The following is a 22577-nucleotide window of genomic DNA, read 5'->3' as shown; positions in this document are numbered from 1 at the left end:
GGCAGGGCTTAGTGCTGGAGTGGCAGGCAGCTCATGTGAGGAGCCCTGACCAATCCCCATTTGGTATTGGCAGGGGGCAGGCTTCCCATATACGCTGAGGTCACATGCTGCTGGGGAGGTTGTTGATCGAGAGAAGTTGAGGATGGAGTACTAAGCAGTTGCTGTAGGGTGTTCAAATTTGAGGGGGGGGGCGCCGAACATGGAGTGGGCCGAGGAGAGCTGTGGGGGAACCTCATCCTCACACGGTCATGGATGAGGTCTGATTCTGTACACGGTCACAGATGAGGAATTCCTGGAGCAGAACTGCAGGAGATGCTGCTGGAACATATTTCTGGATAAAGTTCTCCATCATGGACTTGGGGCAGGATAAAGTCAGTGTGTATACCACAATGGAGTGCAGGGTGCAGAGGCATGCCAGGGAGTCTGGGAGGGAACTTCATCCTTCCACATTGTGGATGAAGTCCTCATCTTTACACGGTCATTGGTGAGGAGTCCTAGAACAGAGGAGAGACTGTGGGGTGTAGTGTCAAGTCTCTGTGGCCTAAGGGCGCAGGATTTGCAGGTTGGACTGACTGGGAGCAGTAGTCCATCTGTTACCACATGCTATTAAACTGCTAGGTTGCCGGTGAGAGGTTCTGTAGACCTCTGGCCTACTAACTGCACTCAATTAACTGCAGTCATGTAATACTACAACAGTAACTAAGTACAGCCAGCCAGCTGGGGTTATTCAGAGTGAACCCCTTTTGACATACTGAAGACGATGATCCAGGAATCTAACAGTTTTACAGTGAAAGATTTGTGCAGGAGGAGAAAAGTCTTGGGAGTGATATTCTGCAGGGGCTAGTGCAGAGGAGGAGGAGCAATAGTCTGCATTGAGATATGCAGGGGAAGAGACTGTGAATGTTCGAAGTACATCAGTTCTTCAGGGCTAAATCTACTAATCAATGTTCTCTAAATGTGATGGCAATTCAACAAGTTCTATAGGCATCCCATATCCCCTTTACCCCAACCAAGTGATATCTCCCAATAAACAAAAACAAAACAATGCAAATGACTGATCATTATGTCAGAGTGATATATGGAGGGTCTGGCAGCAGGGTGATTTGGTGGATGTTTGTTACTAGTAGCAACCAAGTGCTACACTGAATTGAAATTTTCTGCCAAATTTAACACTGCTTACAAGGATGCAGTTCCCTAGCCTTGCACCATGCCACATAAGATTCTATGGTAAACATTCCTTGAAGTAGCCATCCTAGCCCTCAAATGTATTTTAGTTCCGGGCGGAGCCGGCGGCCAGAGCGGATGGCAGCGTGAGCTAGGAGCTCTGCAGCAACGGTCGAATCAGAGCGGCTACAAGCGACGTTACCTACCCCAATCTGTCACCCTTGGACAGGGGAACTCCCGAGGAACACAGGGGTACCCATGGCTAAAAGAAAGGAGAAAGATGGCCTGAGGAAACTAACAGACTTCTTTCCTCCAGCGGCCGGCCGCGTGATCCAAGATGGCGCCCACAACGAGGATGGAGCACTGCTATCTCCGGCCGACGCAGGCTGCAATACGGCGGCATCCACGGGTGAGTCAAGTTCCCTGAACAACCCACTCCCCTCCACACCATCAGGCAGCCCCCTTAAACAGAAACGGAGGGTTGGGGGAGAAGGAGAGAGGCAGGATGACCCGGGCGCGGAGGGAGAATGTATGGAGGAGACTGCATCGCATAGCCAGCAGCTGGATGCTTTCCCTACCTCTGGCCAGCCAATCATAGATACCACTATGAAAGAGATGCTATTAACCCTGCGGGGTGCACTCCAGCAGGACATGGCCGCTTTTATGCATACTACAAAATCTGACATATCAGCTATGAGAGGCAGGGTGGACTATGTAGAACAAAAAATGGAGGAATTTACCATGGCCCATAATGAGCTGGTGGATGCGCATTTTGATGTGGAGGACAAAATCAAAGCTATGCGCCTCAAAATGGCGGACATGAAAGACAGGGCCCGCAGGAATAATATTAAATTTAGAGGGATTCCTGAATCGATAAAACCAGCTGAGCTCACGGAGTACCTTCAAAAGCTTATGCTAGCAGCACTTCCCTCATTGGGGCCCGCAGACCTAATCATAGACAGGGCGCATAGACTGCCTAAACCGTCATTCCTACCAGACCAAATCCCCAGAGACGTCATTGCCAGGATACACTTCTACCATGTGAAAGACCAGCTGATGCGGTACGCCAGGCAACATCCCGCCCTGCCGGGTCAATTTGCAGGAATAGCGTTGTACGCTGATTTATCGCAGGCCACCTTAGCAGCAAGGCACAACCTGGTCCCTATTACAAAAATCCTACGCAACCACAAGATTCTTTATAAATGGGGTTTTCCTGCTAAGCTGCTACTTGAGTTGCACAATGAATCGCATGTTATCACCTCACTGGAGAAAGGGATGGATCTATTGCGAAAATGGCGACTTTTGCCTATGAACGGGGAATCAGCTGACCCGGAACCTCTACGGGATAGGCGCTATAGCAACCGCCAAAGCAGGAGGGGTAAATGAAAACCTCTCGAACACTCGGCTGTTTCAAAGTGAAGGTCTAAATGGATCGGCTTTCTCTCTTCAGTTCTAACTTTTGACTGAGTTTCCGTATTCATTCAAGTTACTAAAGATAGGTTAAGCATTCGACCGTTGTTCGGCTGAACTTGTGTCCTAAATAAACTACCCATATTTGTTGTACAGGATGATTCCTGTATTCGGTTTCTTACCATGGTTATTGCACAATGATTCCAGGTTGCAATACAGCTCATTTTGGACTTGGTTTTGTTTTACCCTTTTCTTTTTCTATTTTTACTGTTCCTACTGTTTTGGAACCTTCTTCAAAGCATTTATCCTCATAGCTGCAGATTTTCAGAAGCGATCACAGAGCACATGCATTGTCAGTTCCTACCACTGGATGGCGACCAACAGCTTTGAATTTTTAACATGTACCTGAAACTTATGTCGCATAATGTGAGGGGGTTGAATAGCCCATATAAGCGTAGGGCGCTATGGAAATCGGCTATGAACTTGAACTGTGACATACTTTGCGTGCAAGAGACGCACTTTGCCAGCAATAAAGCACCTAAGTGCACGCACAACAAATTCCCTAATGTAGAAAAAGATTTCTCTGTATAAACAGAAAAAACACTGCGCTAACGTGTGAAATCAAATATGTGTCAAACCATGTGAAATTAAATAAGAAGCTGCCAGTATTAATTACTAAATACCATAGTAAACAAGAAAGCAAAAGAAACAAGATAATACAGCGCTACTAACTTGACCTGTGAGAAAATTGTGTTTAAAACAAATAATAAATGACCAATATCAATTGTGATCCTGATAAGTGAACGCTAAAATTAAATTAAAAGTTCAAAATGTATGACCCATCCAAATGAATGAATGAATGAGTGTAGTATATAGGATAATACAATTTATAGTCCATAAAAAAACAGTGAGTTGAGTCCATCAAAGTGTCCACAAGTGTCTGCGTTTAAAAAGATCCTCCACCGGAGATATAGAAGAAAGACACCCAATGTGTGGGAAATGAAATCTCCTTACCAGAGAAAAAGACCGGGCTTTCAACGGTCTTATAGGATGTAAGGATGTTTAAAGTCTTCCCTGAAAAGACTACTCCGGATACTGCTACTACACCAGCACAAGAACTCCAAGGGACAAGATCCTAATCAAATCCACTCCAGAGAGCAATTGGCGTTGATGAAATTCATAAAATAGAGAATGATGGGAAACCACATAGTGCGTTACTGTGTAAGAGGTTGATTTAATAAAAACAGGTGTGCACTTACAATTAAAACTTGATACAATCGCATGTGGGATATGGCGTGGAGAGGATGGCGTTTCCTCGAGTCCTCCGTCTGCTTCGTGCCTCCGTTCGTCACATGTCTCTCCGTCTAGCGGGATGACGTCACTACGGCTAAGCTCCTCCTACACGTTTCGTCGCAATACAGATGTCTACGGGGATAGGCTGCCTAGGGAGCCTATCCCCGTAGACGTCCGTATTGCGATGAAACGAGGCCCTCTCTGGGGACTTGGTGCCATGAGGAACAACTCTTTGATCCGTGGCGGTGCCTTAGAACCACCGAAAGGGACTTGTCTTTCTATTCTATGGTGCATAATAGCTACTCTCGCATAGATTTCTTTCTCACAGCTTTGATTACTCTGCAGAATGTTGGTAAAGCTGAAATCCATAATATCACGTGGTCAGATCATGCACCGGTGACCATTGAGCTTATGAATAACAGAATAACTTTACATAGACCACTGTGGCGAAACAAAACTTTCCTTCTGTCTCGTCCCCACATAAGGGAGGAGATAGAAGAGAAACTTTGTGACTTTTTTAGGATTAAAGATAATGGTGAGTGCTCTCCCACAACGTTATGGTGCACGCATAAAGCTTTTGCAAGGGGTGTACTCATACAAATCGCCTCTAGGGAAAAAAAAGAAAAAATGCCAGAGAATATCACAACTTCAAGATTCTATTGCAAAACTAGAGACCCTTCATAAGACTCCTAGTACATCATCCCCCGATATTCTGAAAAGCCTTACTAAATGTCGCGATGATCTAAAACAGGAACTTAGGGCGGACTATGACCTTTATTTTAAAAGATTAAAACTCTCCTACTATTCCCAAAATAACAAAGCCAGCAAGCTCCTAGCATCCCAACTTAAGAAACGACAAGCTAAAGCCAATCTCACACATATCTGTCACCATCGCTCGAATACTACACTCCACAACCCCAAAGATATAGCCAATACTTTCAAGGACTACTACGAATCCTTGTATAATCTAAATACGGACCCTGATACCCATCAACCTACGGAACTAGAAATTGATCAATTTTTGAAAAATGTACACTTGCCAGCAGTAGACCATGCCTCACTGCAAGCTCTAAACACTCCATTCACTATAGCCGAAATTGAGAAGGTCATACACTCCCTCCCCTTGCATAAGTCGCCAGGGGCAGATGGATTCTCTGCAGAGTATTATAAATAATTTCCCTCCCTCCTAGCACCAAAATTAGCGGATGTATTTAGTACGGCAGCAGAAGCAGGCTCATTTCCGAAGGAAATACTCCAAGCAATCATCGTTACGTTACCCAAGCCTGGAAAGGACAACACCCACCCCCAAAATTTCAGGCCAATATCGCTGCTTAATTCAGACTTAAAGATTTACGCAAAGCTCATAGCCAATAGATTAATGGAAATTACCCCCTCCCTTATAGATCTAGATCAGGTGGGCTTTGTTAAGGGCAGACAGACACCGGATGGGACGAGACGGATGATCAACCTCTTGCGATACGCGGAAATCAATAAAATCCCCAGTATCTTTCTTGCTCTAGACACCGAAAAGGCATTTGATAGGGTGCACTGGGGATACCTATCAAAAACCCTGCAAAAATTTGGCATATCCGGCATGATATATTCAGCCATTATGTCCCTATACTCCAACCCTACAGCACAAGTTTATACGTCTGGCCTTCTCTCTGAGCCCTTCCGTTTGTCCAATGGCACACATCAAGGTTGCCCCCTATCCCCGATAATTTTTTCCCTGATTATTGAACCATTGGCACAAAGCATCAGATGTAATAAGAAAATACAAGGTATTAAAATAGGCCATGAAACCCATAAAATAGGACTATTTGCTGATGACATCATTTTGACAATTACTAATCCCGAACTGTCCACCGGCGAAATCAAAGACGTACTACACCAATTTGGCCAAGTTTCCTTCTACAAAGTAAATACGAACAAATGCTTCTCGTTATCTCTTAATTTAAACTTAGAGGCACAAAAAAAGGTACAAACTCTATTTCCCTGTAACTGGAATCCTCCGTTGATTGTGTATCTTGGGGTGTGGCTGACCTCCTCCTCCACTACTCTGTACTCGGCCAACTACCCTCCGCTATTGGCACAGATAAGTGAAGAGATGGACCATATCAGCAAATTGCAATTGACTTGGATGGGGAGGGTAGCCGCATACCACATGCAATTACTACCCAAACTGCTATATTATTTTCGTACATTGCCAATCCCTATTCCCCAAAGCTTCTTTACTCAACTAGCAACTAAATTACGAAGATTCATTTGGGCGGGAAAAAAAGCTAGGATAGCACTAAATCACTTATATAAACCCAAAACTCTAGGTGGAGTAGGCCTCCCAAACGCATACACCTATTATCAGGCGGCTATTCTGGACCAAACTCGTTATTGGTTCTCATCACAATCAGACACTAAATGGTCAATTATAGAACACACAATCGTCCCAGGACATAATTTTCCAGCTTTAGCGCTTGCGGCTAGCTTACACCACAACCCTATTGCACCCTTATACCCCACAATCCAGGCCACACTGTCAGCCTGGGCTTCACTGACCAAGCAAGAATTCAGAGACATACCATTACATAGATTAAAAATTCCCCTAGCGGTATACGAATTCCTCATACCAAACTTTTCTACACATGCTTGGAGGAAGGAAGGAGAGCACTTCCTCACACCCCAATTGAGTCAGCGAAACACGAGGAGTAACTATCAACTCTTACAAATAGCACACTACAACAAATCCAATCCTCCCAAACTGCTAGAGATGCCCAAAGTTTTGTGGGACTATCTTCTCAGTAGGCAACCGACAAAACAGAAAGGGATATCCTTATTCTATAAATATGCCACTCCATTATATCTGCAAACCAAATCCTCGTGCATGATCAAGTGGGAGCAGGAGTTAAAAATAGAATACCCTCTACATCAATGGCTTTTAGCTATCAAATATGGCGCAAAATCCTTGGCATGTGTGGATCACTGGGAGAACTCACAAAAAGTATATCATAGGTGGTACTTCACTCCGGTGAGAATTCACAAAATGTATTCAGATATCCCGCCCACTTGCTGGCGGAACTGTAATTTCAGTGGTAATCTTCTACACATGTTGTGGGGCTGCATGGTTATTGAACCCTTTTGGAGAGAAGTAGCCGACATTATCCATAAGATATCATCTGTCAATCTCGCCATTACTCCGGCCCTGGCTCTTCTAGGATTGGGAATTGAAAACTACCCCCCTTTGACTAGGAAAGTTCTAATCCATATACTAACTGCAGCACGCATGTTGCTAGCTAGGGAGTGGCGTTCACCACTACCGCCAAAAATTTAAGCAGTTATATCCAGAGTAAACACTCATTACACTATGGAAAAAATGCTTGCTTATAAAGATAGAAGGGCGCAGGTCTTCCATAAACATTGGGAGATCTGGAAAAGTTCTCCATTTGCTTCCCCTCACATATGACATGACATGTTGCGAAAGTTTTTTGAAACCTTGAACTAATGACTTACCATTCTGTGGCAGGAACCCATGTTGTTAGTTACTAGCTAGGGCTAACTTTGGTAGATGTTCAGAGTCACTACGGACTACCCATCTCTTAGCCCGGTCTTCATTGTAATGTGATCTTATATGTACTGTGCTCTACTATGAGGATGTCCTTACAACGTTTTAGTTTATTGGTTATCGTTCACTTTTAGACGTAATTCTTAAAATGTGGTGTATTGCGATTTACCTCGTTCCTAGGGTCTTCATTACAACCCTAGGTGGGGTGCCCTCTTTTAGGATGAAACAGGAGCTTGCTCACAGTTTGTACCCATATGGGGTGACTGGCTCCACCCCAAGTCGGGGTTTATGGCTACTGATAAGAGGGTACCCTAAATAAATAAATAAATAAATAAATAAACGTTACAATTACAACACTGTATTGGATAACCTTTTACTAATTAGAGGATCTACCATTTGTTTTGTTTTTGCTTATGCTTTGTGATGTATGACATGATTTGATTGATATTGCTTATTACCCTTTGTAATGTCTATCACTCACTGCTTTTTTTCAATAAAAAAATTATGGTTAAAAAAAAAAAAAGTATTTTAGTTCCCACCCAGGCCAATTCTGATATTCTCTCCTCATGTAAAACTCATTATTTTTGGCTAGAAAATCACTTAGAACCCTCAAACATTATATATGTTTTTTTTAGCGGAGACTTTGAGAATAAAATGGTGATTGTTGCAATTTGTTATGTCAAACGGTATTTACGCACTAATTTTACTTTTTTTTTTTTTATTAATTGTCATTTCGAATTAAGCAAAAACGTGTGTCAAAAAATGTAATCGTCAAAAGACTCACGATGCCTCTGAAAAAAAAAAAAACCCGCCCAGCGAATGCAAAATGTTCTGTTGAGACCTGCATTTCTGCCCTTCCTTTGTCCTGCACAGCCATCCTCTTCTGTCATCGGTAAGCTACCAACTCTTCCGGGTTAAGCCAGCGGCTTCCCAATGAAGGACTATGCCTCCTGGGATATGTGACGTACATATCCCAGAAGGCATAACGGGCAAAGCGCACATATTCGCCTAGGCGAATGATGTGCACATTGGGGAGGCCACAGCTTTATTAAAATTTAAACAAGAAGAGTAAACAAAGGAAAAAATAAAAGAATCTCCAATTTGTGCAACAGAGGGGAGTAGGGGTGGATGGGAGGCAACATGTCATGGAGGGTGAAGATCTGCTTTAAATGTGTGGCTGTGGGCATGGGATAGCATGGGTACTCTTGGGTATCATTACATTACCCCACCCCCCTTTAGAATGTAAGGACTACAAGCAGGGCCCTCATGTACATTCTGTATTGAACTGTACTGTAATTGTGCTGTCCCCCCTTTACATTGTAAAGCTCTGCGTAAACTGTTGGCGCTATATAAATTGTGAATAATAATAATAACTTTTGACACTTCTGACACCTTAGTATAACGAACCAGCTTTAACTTTCTCAACAATCTGAGCTACAGTAGCTTTTCTAATGGATCGAACAACACGGGCCAGCCTTTGCTCCCCATCTGAGGCAAAGGCAAATGGCCTGTGGCCTTAAGCCCTGTACACAAGATCGGTTTGTCTGATGAAAACCGAAAAATGGACTGTTTTCATCGGACAAACCGATCTTGTTTGGGCCCCATTGGTTTGTTTTCCATCGGTGAAAAAAAATAGAACATGTTTTAAAATTTTCCTATGGATAAAAAACCGATCGTCTGTGTGAAAGTCCATCGGTCAAAAATCCATGCATGCTCAGAATCAAGTCGACTCATGCTCGGAAGCATTGAACTTCATTTTTCTCAGCACGTCGTAGTGTTTTACGTCACCGCGTTGGACACGGCCGGATTTTTGACTGATGATGTGTAGGCAAGACTGATGAAAGTTCAACAGGGACTACTGATGACATAGGTGTGCCCTTCCCTGCAGTGTTAGTCCCAGCGCTTTTTTTTGAAAGACATGATGCCAAGCAACACCTGGTGACTCACGGGACCCGGGTAATAATAAACCAAGTGTTTGTTCAGAGCCTGCTCTGTGTCCCACATCTGCCGTTTGGAAGCATCACATGCTTAGCTTACCCAGCTTAAATAAGCTGAGTGTGTGCCAGGAAGTTCTATGCATGCGTACGGGTGTGGTTCCGGCGGAAGGGCATAGCAGTATTAGCGTATGGCACAAGTCTCCATGCGCCAGAATAAAAGACTACTGCGAACGTGTGGCAAGCCACGTGTGACATGGCCGCCAAACAAACTGTTGAAAACAGTGGCGCACTTGCGAACGCCTGTGCGCCATGGTGAACCAAGTGAAAAAAATTCCACGATAATGCGCCATCATACAGGTAAGTAAAAAAACAGCTAGACACAAGCAAAAGGTACACTTTGCAAACATCCACAGTTAGCCCAAACTCCCCCGTATGGTCACCGCACACAGGTGTCCAACCTTTAGCAAGCTTGACTGATTGTTACAATTATTGGGACACCCCACAATATATATAATAATAATAAAGGGGTTTTACTTACCCATCCAGGCGCATGGACAATTAGGGCCGAATCTTCAAACTTCTCGGTAGGTTCAAGTCACACGGGACCTTCAGAGACTGGGTACTCTTTCAGTTTTAGGGTCCACTCCCCTGGACCTGTATAGCACCCTGCAGGAAATACCTTTGCGCTGAAGTGTCCAGGATTTCCACTCTGCAGGGTCCAGTGCCCAGAGGCAGCTTACAGGCAAAACCTCACAGGATTGAGTCTTCTTTTGCGAGGCTTGGGTACCATTTATTTAGGCATAAAAGTCTGTATTCAAATGGATCCGATCGGTCAATCCCTTGATTCATTTTGGAACCGTTTGTGGGAATAGAGACCTGGAGCTCAGAGAGCTCCAACAAACCATGCCACTCACTTTGTAGACACTGGTAAAAAACGGATGTGCTTCCCATATGGGAGAGGTTATATAGGGAGGGGCACTTCCTGTCTAAAGATCTTTGATCTACCAGTGTCGTTCACCTGATGATGCAGGTAATGAATATTAGCCTGACTCTGTGTCCCATTATGTATGAAAAAATATGAATTTTTTAAAAAAAATTTAGCCAATAATAGTACATTGAAAAGCAGTCTCTTTGCCTATCCTGCCTATAGGTAGAACACTGGGCCCAGTGGCAAAACCTGCTTAAAAAGTAAATACAAATTTAAAAGTAGATGGGCCGTTCGAAAAGTTTAATATGCATACAGTATATAATCTAAGTGTTTGTTTACAGTCAATATTCTGTTAAAGAGGAACTGCATTCTGTTAACATAATTTGTAATTAAAACATATTTGCCATTCTGAAGCTTCCCTCCAACCACTTTGCATATTATTTTATATTTACTGTAATTCTGTACTTGCCAAATATGCTACAGAAATCTCCATCCACTGAGTCTGGCTGCAATAATTTTAACTGTGGGCAGTGGAAGCTGCTGCCTGTTCACTTCCTGGATTTACACAGAGGCACACCTCCAGCCCTGCAGCTCTGATTGACCCTCTTTTGACTCATCCCCCCTTCCTTCCTGGCAAACTCTTAGGCCGGGTACACACGGACAAACATGTATGGTGAAAGCGGTCCGTCGGACCGTTTTCACCATACATGTCTGCCAGAGGGCTTCTGTACGATGGTTGTACACACCATCGTACAGAAGTCCACGCGTAAACAATACGCGGGGCGTGTCCGCGGTGTCGCCGCGTCGATGACGCGGTGTCGCCGCGACAATGACGCGGCGACGTGGGCGGCCCGCCTTTAAAATGCTTCCACGCATGCGTCGAAGTCATTCGACGCATGCGAGGCACGGCGGGCGGCTGGACATGTACGGTAGGTCTGTACTGACGACCGTACATGTCCGAGCGGGCTGAATTCCAGCGGGCTGTTTTAAAACAAGTCCAGGAATATTTGTCTGCTGGGAAAAGGCCCGGCGGGCAAATGTTTGCTGGAATTCGGCCCGCTCGCGCCCACACACGACCAAACATGTCTGCTGAAACTGGCCTGCGGGCCAGTTTCAGCAGACATGTTTGCTCGTGAGTATGGGGCCTTAGGAGAGTGAAAGCGAGAGCTATGCATGATGTCATAAGCTTAGGCTTTTTTACCAGACAAGAAACAGGAAGTGGGCTGTATAAGGTATTTACTGATAGAAAAAAAATGTTTTACTATCCAAAGTTAAAACAACAAGGGCAGAACATTTAATAGATGAAAAGTTGAGAAAAAATAGGATTTTTGTACTCACCGTAAAATCCATTTCTCTGAGTTCATGGACGGACACAGCAGCCTTTGACCTTAGGGTTATATCCGCTTCCTTCCAGGAGAGTTAGGCAGTGTTAACAACACTTTCCTCAGTGCAGCTCCACCCAGGGGGCGTGGTTCCCCGGGTATACCCCACACCCTGCTCTAGCAGCCTCAGTTCGTAACAAGCAGTACAAACAAAAGGAGGGGTGGGTGCTGTGTCCGTCCATGAACTCAGAGAAATGGATTTTACGGTGAGTACAAAAATCCTTTTTCCTCTTCCGTTCATGGACGGACACAGCAGCATTGACCTTAGGGACGTCCCCAAGCAGTGTCAAAAAATTAGAGGGGTGGGAAAACAACACAGCAAACCAGGTTACACCCCAAACAAAACCGGAGTTACTCAACGGAGGAACTCCAATCTTAAAACTGCCGCCTGTAACACCTTGCGGCCGAAGGAGGCATCTGAAGATGCACTCACATCCACCTTGTAAAACTTTGAAAAAGTGTGGACCGACGCTGCCCCACACACCTGTAACACAGAGGCCCAAGAGGCACCGATCGCCCTGGTCGAATGCGTCGTAACCTGAAAGGGAGGCGCCCGCCCCTGTAGGGCATAAGCCTGAAGCACAACCTGTCTGATCCACCTATAAATGGTGGCCGACGAGACCGCCAGGCCTCTTTTAGGACAAGCCACCGACACGAACAGTGATTCCGACTTCTGGAACGGAGCCGTAGCAGACAAGTACACTCGTAGGGCCTGAACCACATCCAGGGAATGTAAAGTGGTAAAGGATGGAAGAACAATATCCACATTAATGTGAAAAGCCGAAACGACCTTTAGGAGAAAAGACAGCTGAGGCCGCAGCACCACCTTATCCCTATGGCAGACACCCGTCTGATCGAGATAATTGCTACCAGAAAAAACACCTTTTGTGACAGAGTCAACAAGGGGATCTTCCGAATGTCCTCAAAGGGAGCATCCCGAAGCACCGACTAAATACAAGTCCCATGGGGGTAGTGGATGGCGCACCGGAGGGGCCACATGCTGGACCCCCCGTACAAACGTACGCACCAAAGAGTGCAACGCCAAGGGTCGCTGAAAGCAAACAGCCAGAGCTGAAATCTGACTTTTAACCGTACTCAAGGCGAGAGCCTGATCCACTCCCCGCTGTAAAAACAGCAGAATCCTGGACACCACGTATGTACGAGGGTGCCATTTCATCTCATCACACATAGAGATGTAGGCCTTCCACGTACGATGGTAAATCCTACGTGAAGTAGACTTCCGTGCACGCAGCATGGTAGAGACCACCGAGCCCGATAGGCCTCGGTCTTTCAGTTCCCAGCTCACAACAGCCACGCCGTCAAAGCCAGCGACTGTAAAGCAGGGTGGAAGATCGGACCCTGCGACAGAAGATCTACTCTCAGGGGTAGACGCCAGGGGGCGCCTGCCACCAGACGCACCAGGTCCGCGGACCAGGAGCGGCGTGGCCAATCTGGGGCGATCAGGATAGTCGGAATCCCTCTGGCTTCCACTCTGCGCAGCAAGCGAGGAAGAAGCTTCAGAGGAGGGAAGGCGTAGATTAGGCGATAGCGACCCCAAGGTGCCACCAACGCGTCTGACGCGTCCGCCCACGGGTCCCTAGACCTGGCCACGAACTGTGTCGCCTTCCGATTGAGACGGGACGCTAGAAGGTCCACGTCTGGAGTGCCCCACTTTTGGCACAGACTCCGAAACACCTCCGGGTGGAGTGACCACTCTCCTTGGTCTAGTGTTTGGCGACTTAGGAAGTCGGCTTGCCAATTCTGTACACCCGGAATGTACACGGCCGACAGAGCCGGAACGGATCTTTCGGCCCACCAAAGGATGTGCGCGACCCCCGTCGCTGCAGCTGAGCTCCTTGTGCCTCCCTAATGATTGACGTATGCCACGGCCGTGGCGTTGTCAGACTGGATCCTGACCGTTCGGCCCTGCAGATCCAGGGACCACCTGCCAAGGCACAGCTTGATTGCTCTGAGCTCCAGAATATTGATCAGTAGGTGGGACTCCTCCTGATTTCCTTCTGTAGCACCCTGGTGTGGAATTGGGCTTACGGAACAGCCTCGAAAGAGGCCACCATCAGACCCCGAACCCTCATGCAGAATCGAAGAGATGACCACTACTGGGTCGACAACTGCTGCACTGCAGATTGCAGAGTCTGAAGTTTCTCCGTTGGGAGAAAAACTCTCCCCTCCGCGTAATCCAGGACTAGTTCCAGAAATTCCAGTCTCTGAGACGGAACAAACACTGACTTCCGGATATTCAGAAGCCAGCCGAACTCTTGGAGAGTCTGACACGTGATAGACACGTCCTATTCTAATTCAGAGCCTGAAGAAGCTCGCAGGAGAAGGTCGTCCAGATATCCCATGATAGCGATCCCCCGCCATCTCAGCAGGGCCAGTATCGGGGCAAGCACCTTGGTGAAAACCCGTGGTGCCGATGCCAAGCCGAACGGGAGGACCACAAATTGAAAAAGGTCCTCCCCGACCGCAAAGCGCAGAAACCTCTGGTGCTTTGTGCATATGGGAACATGCAGGTACGCGTCCATGAAGTCCAAGGAACGCCAGGAAGTCCCCCTGATGGAGTGCTGCTATTACCGAGCAAATCGACTCCATCCTGAATTTATGCACCTTGACAAAACAATTGAGGGCCTTGGGGTCCAGGATTGGACGAACCCCTTCCTTCCTAGGTACTACGAACAGATTGGAGTAAAACCCCTTAACCCGTTCCAACGAGGGAACTGGTACAATCACTCCCCTGACCAGAAAAACCTGGACAGCCCCTGACAGAGTCCGCCGGCGAACCGGAGGAAGCTGGAGGTAGGAAGAAAAACATCTCTTTGGTGGACAAGAGAGAAACACTATCTTGTACCCGAGGAAACTACTTTGCAAACCCAACAGTCGGAGAGATAGACCTCCACCGAGCCGTGAATTTGCGAAGCCGGCTCCCCACCCAAGACACAGGCAGGGCAGACCTTCATGCGGAAGCAGGTGTGTCCGCAGGATTGAGGCTGAATCAGGGGCGCTTTAGCCCTGCAGCGGGCGCCTTAGCACCTTGCAAACTTTTTCCCACCGCAATGGGCGCACAAAAAAAACGCTTAGGGGTAGTAAAAAAGGGCCCTTGCCTACAGCGAGGCTCCTAGCCCTTCCCAGACTGTGGGAGCAGTGTGCTCTTACCACCTGTGGCATCTTTAATGATGTCATCCAGGGACGCCCCAAAAAGCCGTCCACCCTTAAAGGGCAAATCCACCAAGGACTTCCTGGAGGATTGGTCCGCAGACCAGCATGTCAGCCACACAAGGCGACGTAGTACCACCACATAGGTGTTGGCTCTGGAAAGCAAGGGAAGCATATCCAGGGCCGACTCACAGACAAATTCTAGACCCTGAACCAATTGTTCAGCCAGGCCCTTGCAGGTCTCGGAAGCATCCTGCTTCTCCAGTTTCTGCAGCAACAACTTTGCCCATTCAGTCAGTGCCTGCGACACCAGAGACCCAGCCACAACCGGTCTCACAGCCGAACCCACAACTGTAAACATAGAGAGGGCCACAGCCTCCACCCTCCTATCAGTGGGGTCCGTAAAAGCGCGAGCCCCTTCCACAGGCAATGTGGTGGCTGTACTCAGTCTGGACACGGGAGTGTCCACTGATGGAGGAGAGACTCCTCAAAGGAATAAAGTACCGCACATTTTTTAGGAACAGCAAAAAAACTTTCTGTGGCGTGTCCAATCCATACATTGCAATTGCTCCAAACATGGAATACAGGGAAATACTCTAGCGGTGCTGGGCGGTTTTGCGGAACCCAAAAGGGACCGGCACATCCGGTGCCCCCGCCATCCTCCATTTTATGAGTATCACCGCAGAAATAAGACAAATCCCCTATCATGTACTGACCCTGGGGCAGAGTCATCCTCACAGTCCGTGTGGGTTAAGCCTGCATCGTCTGACATGACAGACCAGATCTGTGTCAGAGATATCCCCAGAAGCAGGCTTAGGGAGGGGGGCTTTTGTACCCCCCTTTCTGGGCACTAGCTGCTTCACCGACCTTACCTCAACAGATGCGGCAGGGGCAGGGGGATTAAAGTATAATCCAGGCATTGCTAGGGCAGAAACAGGTCCATGTTCCCCCACCGCTGTGTACTGCAAGGCATAACACCCCACCGATCACCACCGACTGTAAAAATAGAAGGTGAAGCCTCCCAGGGACTCACCACCCCACCCGGTTGCAGAGAGAGCTGAAACCCCCTGGTGTGCTCTGATGTACTGGCTGTGCTGTGTCTGTCACCTCCGGGAAGATTTGCGGCATTTTGCAGCGCTAAAACTGACACAAGAGGCCAAGACATTTCCAAGATGGCCGCAGTCTGAGGTAAAAATCACCAGCGGGCTACAGGAAAATGGCCGCCGAGCTATGTAAACCGCGACCACGGCAAAATGGCGGCCGTGGCGCAGTTTAAATTCTACAGTGATGCACCAAACACCTCACACTACACAGCAGCATACAGCAGCACCCCCAGAGTAAAAAACACAGCCCCCGTTATACACACAGGCCCCGGTGGTAATAAAGAGACCCCAGAAGGCCCCCCCTCACAGCCGTTACCCAAAATGGGTTAGGAGGGAGAGGAAATAAGGGAGTGAGGAAAGCAGGGTGAACCCTCAGTCGACCTCCCAGGGGAAAATTCCAGGCATACCACCTTACCTGAGCAAGGGGCATACTTACCCGTCCTGCGACCACCGGCTGGAGGTATCCCAGACAGAACCAACGTCCACTAACGGCATGGCTGTCGGCCAGACACACTGTGACAAAGCCATAGAGACCGGTCATATGTGTGCCCTGGAACAAGAAGTTCCCCGGCCGCCCCTGAAGCAATGGGGCCTGTCGTGGACGACCCAGAGCTGAGCTAAGGGCCAGGACACGCTCAATGGCTGAACATGGGGGGACTACAAGAGTCAAGACCCAGCCTGTCACCCAGTCGGCTGTTGATAGAAGAATCACAGGATTCAAAAATGCAGGAACAAAACAATAAATAGCGAAAAAATCACAAAAATATCTCCAGAGTACATGACTCTAGAGGGCCTGTCCTCTCCTGACGCTAGGCAGAAAAAAACTGAGGCTGCTAGAGCAGGGTGTGGATTATACCCAGGGAACTATGCCCCCTGGGAGGAGCTGCACTGAGGAAAGTGTTGTTAACACTTAAAGTGCTTTTTTTCTGCCTAACTCTCCTGGAAGGAAGCGGATATAACCCTAAGGCCAAAGGCTGCTGTGTCCGTCCATGAACGGAAGAGAAAAATCACTGAAGGTCCGCTTTAATTGAAGAAAAATATGCAATGTCTAGTAAACATGATTTAAAAATTCTAGGTTCCTTAAATTCATTCAATTATCCTATTACCCTAATGTTCATGTACTGTGAAAAAAATGCAGATATAATTGGAGGTGGGAGAACAGACACAAGATACAAAAAAAAGAAAAACATCTCCCAACCAAAGTTATATAAAAACTACAGTAAAGTACACCTTAGAAAAATCATCCTTCTAGGGATCATATCAACATCTGCTGCAAAGGAGAACCAGAGAACATGACCGATGTGCAAGGATCAAGTAATATGTAGAAAATTGTTAACATTCAAGCACATGACAGAATTGTCTGTTTAGATCTCATTCCATTCTCAGTCCCACCTTTTTTGCCTGGAACAGAATCTTAAAGGATCACTAAAGGATTTTTTTTTTTTAAATAACAAACATGTTATACTTAACTCCACTGTGCAGCTCGTTTTGCACAGAGTGGCCCCCCGAACCTGGTCTTCTGGGGTCCCTCGGCGGCTGTCTCGGCTCTCCCCCGCAAGGACTCAAACCTTCATGTGAGCGAGCTTGCATGGTGTTGAGTGCTTGCAGGCGCGCTCCCGTGATACAGCTGGCGGCCATAGCGGCTCACTGTATCACTCGGACCTGGCAGGCCGCATCAATGGATGTGATTGACAGCAGCGCAAGTCAATGGCTGTGCTGCTTTCAATCAACCAATGAATGAGTCGGGAAGACGGCCGAGAAGCCTGCTCATTTACGGCACGGGACTTTCGAGGGGTCAGGTAAGTAATCGGGGGGGGGGGGGGGGGGCGCTAATACTCTTTTTTTTTTTACCTTAATGCATAGAATGCTTTGTATATGCTTAAAGGAGTTGTAAATTTCTGAAATTACTGTATACAGGGTATATAGACATAATAGTTAACTGATTCCTTTTAAAAATGATTAGAAATAGATAAAAATCAATCATATAATGTACCTGCAGTTTCTAGTTTTTCGTTTTTGCATGATGTTTCCTGCTTCTGTGATGTACAGAGCCACAGAGCCAATACAGGGCAGTGATGGTTTGGAAAACGAAACGGATTGGTGCTGTGGGGTTTTAGACACACAGTAATCACACCTGATTGATAAGTGACCACAGAGAGAAAGCTCCCAGTACTGTGGTTATCAGGAGACAGAAAACCAGGAAGTGTGGAGATCAGAGAAAAATTACAGCAACTTGAGAGCAAAAACGAACAATAAGGACATGAAAACAGCACTGCATTAAGGTAAAGGAAGCTATTAAGATAAAAAAAATCCTTTACAAACCCTTTAATGCTTAATGCATAGGAAGCTTTGTATTTATTCAGAAAAATACAAAGCTTTCAGTGTAATACTCAGCCCAACTCAATTTTTCTCTGGGACAGGAAGCACTAGCTTGGAGTGTTGACAAACGTATCTTACTAAGTAAGCAGCATATACAGGGCTATGGCAACTGATAGATAAATTAGGTAAATAAAATGTAGGGTAAATAAAATCACACACATAGGTTGAACTGAATGGACCTGTGTTTTTTTTTTCAAACTTTTTAAACCATGAAAGTTTACAGTAAAACAAATTTAACACAATGATAACTATCAGTAAATGTGAGAAGACTGCTAGCTTCTTTAGGGAAGGGACTGATGTGGATGTACAAGTATGTAAAGCGCTGTATAAGATGTCAGCGCTAAATAAATTCCAGTAATAAATAGGTTTAGTTTGACTATTCAATACTACAGATGCAGCATCAATGAGCCTAATACAAAGCCTATTATGTAATCTATGATGATGATAAAAAAAATAATGCAGACATGAGATACTGGGTTTGATTTGCTAAAGGAGTAGAAGCCATTCACTAAGGAAAGTGTATGTTCACTTTGAATAAGGTAAAGATGTGTTTACTTTAAATACCCAATAGTGGGTATTCAGGGAAGATCTTGTATTTTTTTCAATTTAAAAAAAGGGGCCTTTAGCAACCAAGCTAAAGAGCACCCCACATGACCTATGAACAGCTGGATTGGTTGCAGGTCTTTCCTTTTTTGTGACCCTCTCGCTGAAGTGCTGATGGGAGACTGAAGTGACGAGGTCGGAATCTCTTGTATCTCCGGCCCTGGTACCGCTGGAGGTGAAACAGAGGACACCGAGGGACAGGAGAAACACGAGTGCCTGTATATGTACACCCAGACAGCAGTAGCGGGAGATGCGAGCCGGGATGAGTAGGAGGACCATCAGATAACGGAGAATAGCAGTACACCGAGGATCAGCCGGGGTTAAAGAGGCACTCTGCTGGAGCAGTGAAACTGGGATGTCAGATGATGTGAAGCCCCTGGAAGACTTGCAGCAGGAAGTCGCAAAGAGTCGCAGGACCAAAGTCGCAGACACTCGGTGGTTGCCAAGGCGCAACACAGGAAGCAGATGCGGGGTCATACAGATAGATGGGTCAAGTGGTAGGCGGGCAGCGAGGTACCAGGCAGCAGGCGGAAGCAGCGTCAGATGGATAGCCAGGATCGGAAACCGGTAATCAGAGCATAAGCAGATTCCAGGAACAGGGTCAAGGCAAGCCAGGTTCAGCAACAGAAGACAAGCAGGATCACAGCAGTGTACAGAGTATTAGGTAATAGCTGAAGACCAATCAGCAAGGGTCTGGGGTCAGGGCACTTCCTTAAATAGGCAGTCTTGCGCCAATTGGCGCTATGGGGCGCGCACCTGCGCGTGCACGCCATCCGTTGCGCGCGTGTGCGCATTGGCGCACCAAAGTCTCTCAGAGCGCCCATGTGCCACATGCGCATTGGTGCGCCTAAGCATCTCAGGGCGCCCGTGTGTGTGCGCATGCGCCAGAGAGCGCCTCGGACGGAAGGTAACAGTTCTCTTACAAGTACCCTAGGTGTCCACCCCTTCCCTTCAGGCTGGCACTGTCTAGGTCAGTAGCCTATAACCTTTTAGTAAATCAATCCCAATTTCAGTACAAACTCCACATATAACTGACAGGAACAGGACAATGGAGGGTTACAGTGTTATACAGATATCAGTCAAATTATACTAGCACAAAACACAGCTTAGACAATTAATGAATTATATCTACATGCTTTCCTCCTGCAATCTAGAAACTTACCATTTTGTCATGCAGAGGTGGGGAAGTTGGGTAGCTGTAAGAGTATGCTCCTGCAGGCAGAGGGCGTCTGTCTCCTAAAAAATCATACTAAATAAAGAGAGATTGGAGATTTTATACATTTTAAATAACCCTTAGGCGCAAAAAATATCTGTTTATATACACATTGAACCATACTTTAATGTTTGAATCTATCCCTTTAGACTAAAATATATTTGTAAGTTTCTGATTGTTGTTTCATATTATATATACACAATATCTCACAATAGTGAGTACACCCCTCACATTTTTGTACATATTGTATTAGATCTTTTTATGTGACAACACTGAGGAAATGACCATTAGCCATTTTCCCTCCCGGTGTCATGTGACTCAGTGTTACAAGGTGTGAATGGGGAGCAGTTGTGTTAAATTTGGTGTTATCGCTCTCACTCTCTCATAGGCCGTGTACACACCAGCAAACATGTACGATGAAACCGGTCCGCCGGACCGTTTTCACCGTACATGTCTGCCCGGGGCTTTCTGTACGATGGCTGTACTAACCATCGTACAGAAATCCGCGCGTAAACAATACGCGGGGCGTGTCCGCGGTGTCGCCGCGTCGATGACGTGGCGACGTGGGCGGGCCTGCCAGTTAAATGCTTCCACGCATGCGTCGAAGTCATTCGACGCATGCGAGGGATGGCGAGGGCGCTCGGACATGTAGGGTAGGTCTGTACTGACGACCGTACATGTCCGAGCGGGCAGGATTCCAGCGGACGGTTTTAAAACACGTCCAGGAATATTTGCCCGCTGGGAAAAGGCCCGGCGGGCAAATGTTTGCTGGAATTCTGCCCGCTCTCGCCTACACACGACCAAACATGTATGCTGAAACAGGCCCGCGGACCAGTTTCAGCATACATGTTTGGTCGTGTGTACGGGGCCATACTGGTCACTGGAAGTTGAACATGGCACCTCATGGCAAAGAACTCTCTGAGGATCTGAAAAAAAGAATTGTTGATCTACATAAAGATGGCCTAGGCCAGTGATGGCGAACCTCGGCACCCCAGATGTTTTGGAACTACATTTCCCATGATGCTCATGCACTCTGCAGTGTAGTAGAGCATCATGGGAAATGTAGTTCCAAAACATCTGGGGTGCCAAGGTTCGCCATCACTGGCCTAGGCTATAAGAAGATTACCAAGACACTGAAACTGAGCTGCAGCACAGTGGCCAAGACCATACAGCTGGTTTAACAGGTTGTGGTTGACCAAAGAAGTTGAGTGCACATGCTCAGCGTCATATCCAGAGGTTGACTTTGGGAAAAATTTGATTTTTGTTGTACTCACCATAAAATACCTTTCTCTGAATTCATGGACGAACACAGCCTTAATCTTGACAACGTGAGTATTAGCCTTCATTCCGGAGTGACTAGGCAGAAACTTATAGAAAGTGTAATGCCGCGTACACACAATCATTTTTCGGCGTGAAAAAAACGTTATTTTTAACCACTTAACGACCGCTGCATGTACATATAAGTCGGGAGAATGGCACGGACAGGCAGAACGACGTGCCCGCACGTCGCTGCCTAGACGTGGGTCGGGGGTCCGATCGGGACCCCCCCGGTACATACGGCGGTCGGTAAGCCTCTGGGAGCGATCCGGGATGAGGGCGCGGCTATTCGTTTCGAATAGCCGCCCCCTCACGATCGCTCCCCGGAGCTGAAGAACGGGGAGAGCCGTATGTAAACACGGCTTCCCCGTGCTTCACTGTGGCGGCTGCATCGATCGTGTCATCCCTTTTATAGGGAGACACAATCGATGAAGTCAGACCTACAGCCACACCCCCCTACAGTTGTAAACACACACTAGGTGAAACATAACTCCTTCAGCGCCCCCTGTGGTTAACTTCCAAACTGCAACTGTCATTTTCACAATAAACAATGCAATTTAAATGCATTTTTTTGCTGTGAAAATGACAATGGTCCCAAAAATGTGTCAAAATTGTCCGAAGTGTCCGCCATAATGTCGCAGTCACGAAAAAAATCGCTGATCGCCGCCATTAGTAGTAAAAAATATTTTTTTATAAAAATGCAATAAAACTATCCCCTATTTTGTAAACGCTATAAATTTTGCACAAACCAACCGATAAACGCTTATTGCGTTTTTTTTTTACCAAAAATATGTAGAAGAATACGTATCGGCCTAAACTGAGGAAAAAAAAACGTTTTTTTATATATTTTTGGGGGATATTTATTATAGAAAAAAGTAAAAAATATTGTTTTTTTTTTTCAAAATTGTCGCTCTATTTTTGTTTATAGCACACAAAATAAAAAACGCAGAGGTTATCAAATACCACCAAAATAAAGCTCTATTTGTGGGAAGAAAAAAACGCAAATTTGGTACAACATTGCATGACCGCGCAATTACCAGTTAAAGCAGCGCAGTGCCAAATTGTAAAAACACCTCTGGGCATTTAGCTGCATATTGGTCCAGGGCTTAAGTGGTTAAAAA

The 22577-nt window shown here is 46.4% G+C and overlaps 1 protein-coding gene across 5 annotated transcripts in view; it reads right to left on the bottom strand.

The window, feature by feature from the left end:
- PLEKHA6 (pleckstrin homology domain containing A6) overlaps positions 1 to 22577 on the bottom strand; it is a 1721986-nt gene that overhangs the window by 857715 nt on the left and 841694 nt on the right. For all 5 annotated transcript variants that reach the window (XM_040339539.1, XM_040339538.1, XM_040339541.1 and 2 more), the window contains exon 9: positions 20089 to 20175. In XM_040339539.1, the coding sequence (XP_040195473.1) occupies positions 20089 to 20175 (87 nt within the window). The remainder of the gene's footprint in view (positions 1 to 20088; positions 20176 to 22577) is intronic.

The sequence above is a fragment of the Rana temporaria genome, chromosome 2 (genome assembly GCF_905171775.1).
Source record: "Rana temporaria chromosome 2, aRanTem1.1, whole genome shotgun sequence".
NCBI lineage: Eukaryota > Metazoa > Chordata > Amphibia > Anura > Ranidae > Rana > Rana temporaria.
This window is presented reverse-complemented; position numbering and strand designations above follow the sequence as displayed.